This window comes from Neopelma chrysocephalum, unplaced genomic scaffold, assembly GCF_003984885.1.
Source record: "Neopelma chrysocephalum unplaced genomic scaffold, ASM398488v2 Primary Assembly neopelma1_70, whole genome shotgun sequence".
NCBI classification, from domain to species: domain Eukaryota; kingdom Metazoa; phylum Chordata; class Aves; order Passeriformes; family Pipridae; genus Neopelma; species Neopelma chrysocephalum.
In genome coordinates this window covers 2,798,856-2,802,830 of record NW_020897730.1, presented here as the reverse complement: position 1 = coordinate 2,802,830, position 3,975 = coordinate 2,798,856, and the positions used below count along the sequence as shown (strand labels likewise).

The following is a 3,975-nucleotide window of genomic DNA, read 5'->3' as shown; positions in this document are numbered from 1 at the left end:
GGGACACCCCGGGCGCCCCCCGCCACCAGCCGCCGCCGCCGCCCCCGCCGCCGCCGGCCGGGAGCCGCGGCCCGGCGGGTGCCCGGCGGCAGCTGGTCTATGTCTTCACCACCTGGCGCTCGGGCTCGTCCTTCTTCGGGGAGCTCTTCAACCAGAACCCCGAGGTTTTCTTCCTCTACGAGCCGGTGTGGCACGTCTGGCAGAAGCTGTACCCCGGGGACGCGGTCTCGCTGCAAGGGGCGGCCCGCGACATGCTGAGCTCCCTGTACCGCTGCGACCTCTCCGTCTTCCAGCTCTACAGCACGGGGGGTGCCGGCAAGAACCTCACCACGCTCGGCATCTTCGGGGCGGCCACCAACAAGGTCATCTGCTCCTCGCCCCTCTGCCCGGCCTACCGCAAGGAGGTGGTGGGCATGGTGGACGATCGGGTGTGCAAAAAGTGCCCCCCGCAGCGCCTCAGCCGCTTCCAAGAGGAATGCCACAAGTACCGCACGCTGGTCATCAAGGGCGTGCGCGTGTTCGACCTGGCCGTCCTCGCCCCGCTCATGCGGGACCCGACCCTGGACCTCAAAGTCATCCATCTGGTGCGGGACCCCCGGGCCGTCGCCAGCTCCCGCATCAAGTCCCGGCACGGCCTCATCCGGGAGAGCCTGCAGGTGGTGAGGAGCCGGGACCCCCACATCCACCGCATGCCCTTCCTTGATGCTGGCCACAAGCTGGGCGGGAAGAAGGAGGGGGGGGGGCGGCTCGGACTACCATGCCCTGGGTGCCATGGAAGTGATCTGCAGCAGCATGGCCAAGACCCTGCAGACTGCCCTGCACCCCCCTGACTGGCTCCAGGGCAACTACATGGCCGTGCGCTACGAGGACCTGGTGGTCGAGCCCATCAAGACCCTGCGGCAGGTGTACGGCTTCGTCAACCTGGCGGTCAGCCCAGAGATGGAGAAGTTCGCCCTCAACATGACCAGCGGCCCCGGCTACTCCTCCAAGCCCTTCGTGGTGTCGGCCAGGAACGCGACCCAGGCGCTGAGCGCCTGGAGGACTGCGCTCAGCTACCAGCAGATCAAGCAGGTCGAGGAGTACTGCCACCAGCCCATGGCCCTGCTGGGCTACGAGAGGGTCGGCAGCCCCGAGGAGGTGAAGGACCTCAGCAGAACGTTGCTCAGGAAGCCGCGGCTGTGACGGGCTGTGCCGAGCGCCCCGGGGGTGGCTGAGCCCTGCGGGCAGAGGAGCCGCTCCGGCTGCTTTGAGTGAGGGAGGGAGCCGGGAAAAGCAGCCTGGTTTCCGATTTCCTCCAAAGACTGCTGAAGGGTAACATACAGTAATGTGATGATTTCTTTTTTTTTTTTAATTACCCTCCCCTTTCATTGGGTTAGATGCGATTTGAAAAAAAAAAATCAAGTGGAACTGAAAATATGTGTAAAGCCCCTTTCTCCTTCTCTAAAAGCGCCAGGCAGTTATTCTGTACCAAAATCTTGTTTATGAAGTTCTTGTGGGTTTGAAGATGGTAACAAAAACTCTTGCACAATTCCTAACCCATCTTTATCTCCCTTGGTGCGGAGGGGATGCCCTTGGAAAATATAATGCTGAAAATCAGACTTTTGTATGAAAGCAAATGTTCAGACATGATAGTAATAAAAGAAAATAATAAATGATATTCATTTTTATAATTACCTCAATTGTTTGGGAATTACAGTGTTGCTTATGTACAGCTGGAAGGGATGCTCGCTTAAATAGCGACGTGGACTTTTTAAAGGGTATGAGTGGAGGGCTGGAGTGCAACATTTGATGTGTTCAAAGACTAGGGGCTGCTCTCACAAAATCAAGTAGAGATCTCACAAGTGTAGTGCAGGTTTTATGGCTGTGTCAGAGCAGGTTTCTATTTAACTATTGTCTTTTTTGTTGTATTTAAAAAGTCTTTTTAAGTGCCACTGTATTAGTGTCATAAGAGTTTTAAAAGGTTTGCCATCACAGCAATGTTTATTTTTGTCTTGACATGTATGTCCAGGAGTCACTGTCAAACAGAAGTGGATCTACAGTGTGACAAGAAATGCAGGATTCAAAAAGACATTTGTCATATTGGAAACATTAGCATGTGTAAAAACAAAAATAAAATTATATATGTTATATATATTCTATAGTGCTAACAATACATAAGATATGTAAGATATTTCTTGACATTGATCGGTAACAGGCATAGCAGGGAAACATAGAAAAATGCATAAAATGATTTATTTTTTCCCTTTGTCTGTGTCCAGGGGTATATTTATGTACGAAGAGGGAGGAAGCGTACAGCTGTGTGTTCATAGCTGTAACAAAGCTTTTATGGAGCCAGCCGAGCATTTGATTTCAGAGCGCTGGTTGGAGACTCGGTGCTTGTGAATTGTCATTGCTCTGTGATGGAGCCAGATGGTGGTCTGGCTCTTTCTGGGAGCTTTGCCTGGAGACTGTCCCATCGTTAAAACTTGATGATAAAAAAAAAAAAGAGAGAGAGATTTTGCTACTTCTGCTTTTGTAATTTCCTGGAAAAAGTCCTGATTTATTAAAGGTTAAGTGGTGTGTTGCATATGAGAAGTGCAGACACCTCAAGTAATTTTTAATCTTGATGGTGTTCTCTGCTGCTCTTTGAAGGCTCATTTTGCAACTTGGGGTTTTTAAACAAACGTGGTTTTGCCAAACTGTTCTCTTAGGAGACTACAGACTTTTCTACAGGAAGTACATTTTACATTGCCTATTTGGGTGTTGTGCCTTCAGAAAATGTGAAGAGTATGAGTAGGAGAAAGGAAATTGATTTGTGAAAATAAATTGATATAAACAGGATGCTGATGTGGGTATGTGTGTGTATGTGTGAAAATTCTAGTGATGTGTATATATGTCTATTTCTTGTATTAGTACTCTCAGTTAAGCAGCTGATAACTGGCTACTAGTCTTTTTGAGTTCTTGATGAAATTTTGGCATTAGATGTTGAACTTATCCTGAAAAGGAAACACATTTAATAAACTAGTGCAAAGATTATTGCATAAGGTTGCCTATACACTTGCTGAATGACTGCATTACACATCTTCCCTCAGTTCATCTTCACCATCAGTAAAATCAAATCTAGCAATGGGAGATCTTTTAATTGCCCCATTAGGATATATTCCCAAATTCCAGACAGCAGTGCTAAGAATGGGAGGGATACTTTATTTGGTGTTTAAAATATATACTAAGGTACTTGTGCTGTTGTGGATTGAGGTGTTTTGTGTTACCACTACATGTTCCAGTGTGGTGCTGAGTGGATATTGGATGTTTGGGTTTGGGCTGTATCCTGTGGGTTTTTTTCGTTTCTTCAGTCGGTATGTCCTGGGGCAGAGCTTGAAAATCTGATCTGCTTATGGAGCATGTCGCTTGCTTTTCATCCCTCCCCTGCTCTATGAAGCTGCCCCGCTGCCACCGCACTGCCCTGTCTGTGCTCGTGGCAGCCCCGCGTTTGGCAGCGCCGCTCCCGGCAGGAGAGCGAGTGGGAGCTGTGGAGCCCCTCTGCAGAGCAGGGAGCTGCCCAGAGCCACTCCAGCTCCCTCGGGGATGGGACACTGCGCCGGGAGCTCGGCTCCCGCTCTCTTTAGGCTTGGAACTTTGCTGAGATTTCTAAATGGGGCTTTTTCATGATAGCATGTTACAGCATAAGCTCTTCTGATTTTGGAAGCTGAAGCACAGTCCTTTCTGCGTGCAGAATTCCTTGCTCTCTTCTGGGAAAGTTTTCGGGATGAGTAAAGTGAGCAGGAATTAACTGCCTTTGGGAGTGTGAAACAGATGAGCCCAATTGACTTAGCTTCCAAAAATCTCCTTTGGATTCTAATTATATTAAAAAGCTCATCCTGTCATTCCACGAGAGCGCTCGCTGCTCTTCTAATAATGGTGCATTGCAAGCATCTGCTTCACTTTACTGATATGAACACTGTGCCAGTAGAGTTACAGCATCTGACTCTGGTCCAT

General features: G+C 49.4%; 1 protein-coding gene across 1 annotated transcript; it reads left to right on the top strand.

The window, feature by feature from the left end:
• Positions 1-5: 5 nt before the first annotated feature.
• Positions 6-2,820, top strand: CHST2 (carbohydrate sulfotransferase 2; the record flags this gene model as incomplete). Its single annotated transcript, XM_027685980.1, is given in 2 exon segments — positions 6-734; positions 736-2,820. Coding segments are annotated over 2 exon segments (1,176 nt in total), but the record flags the coding sequence as incomplete, so codon positions are not given.
• Between the last annotated feature and the right edge of the window lie 1,155 nt (positions 2,821-3,975).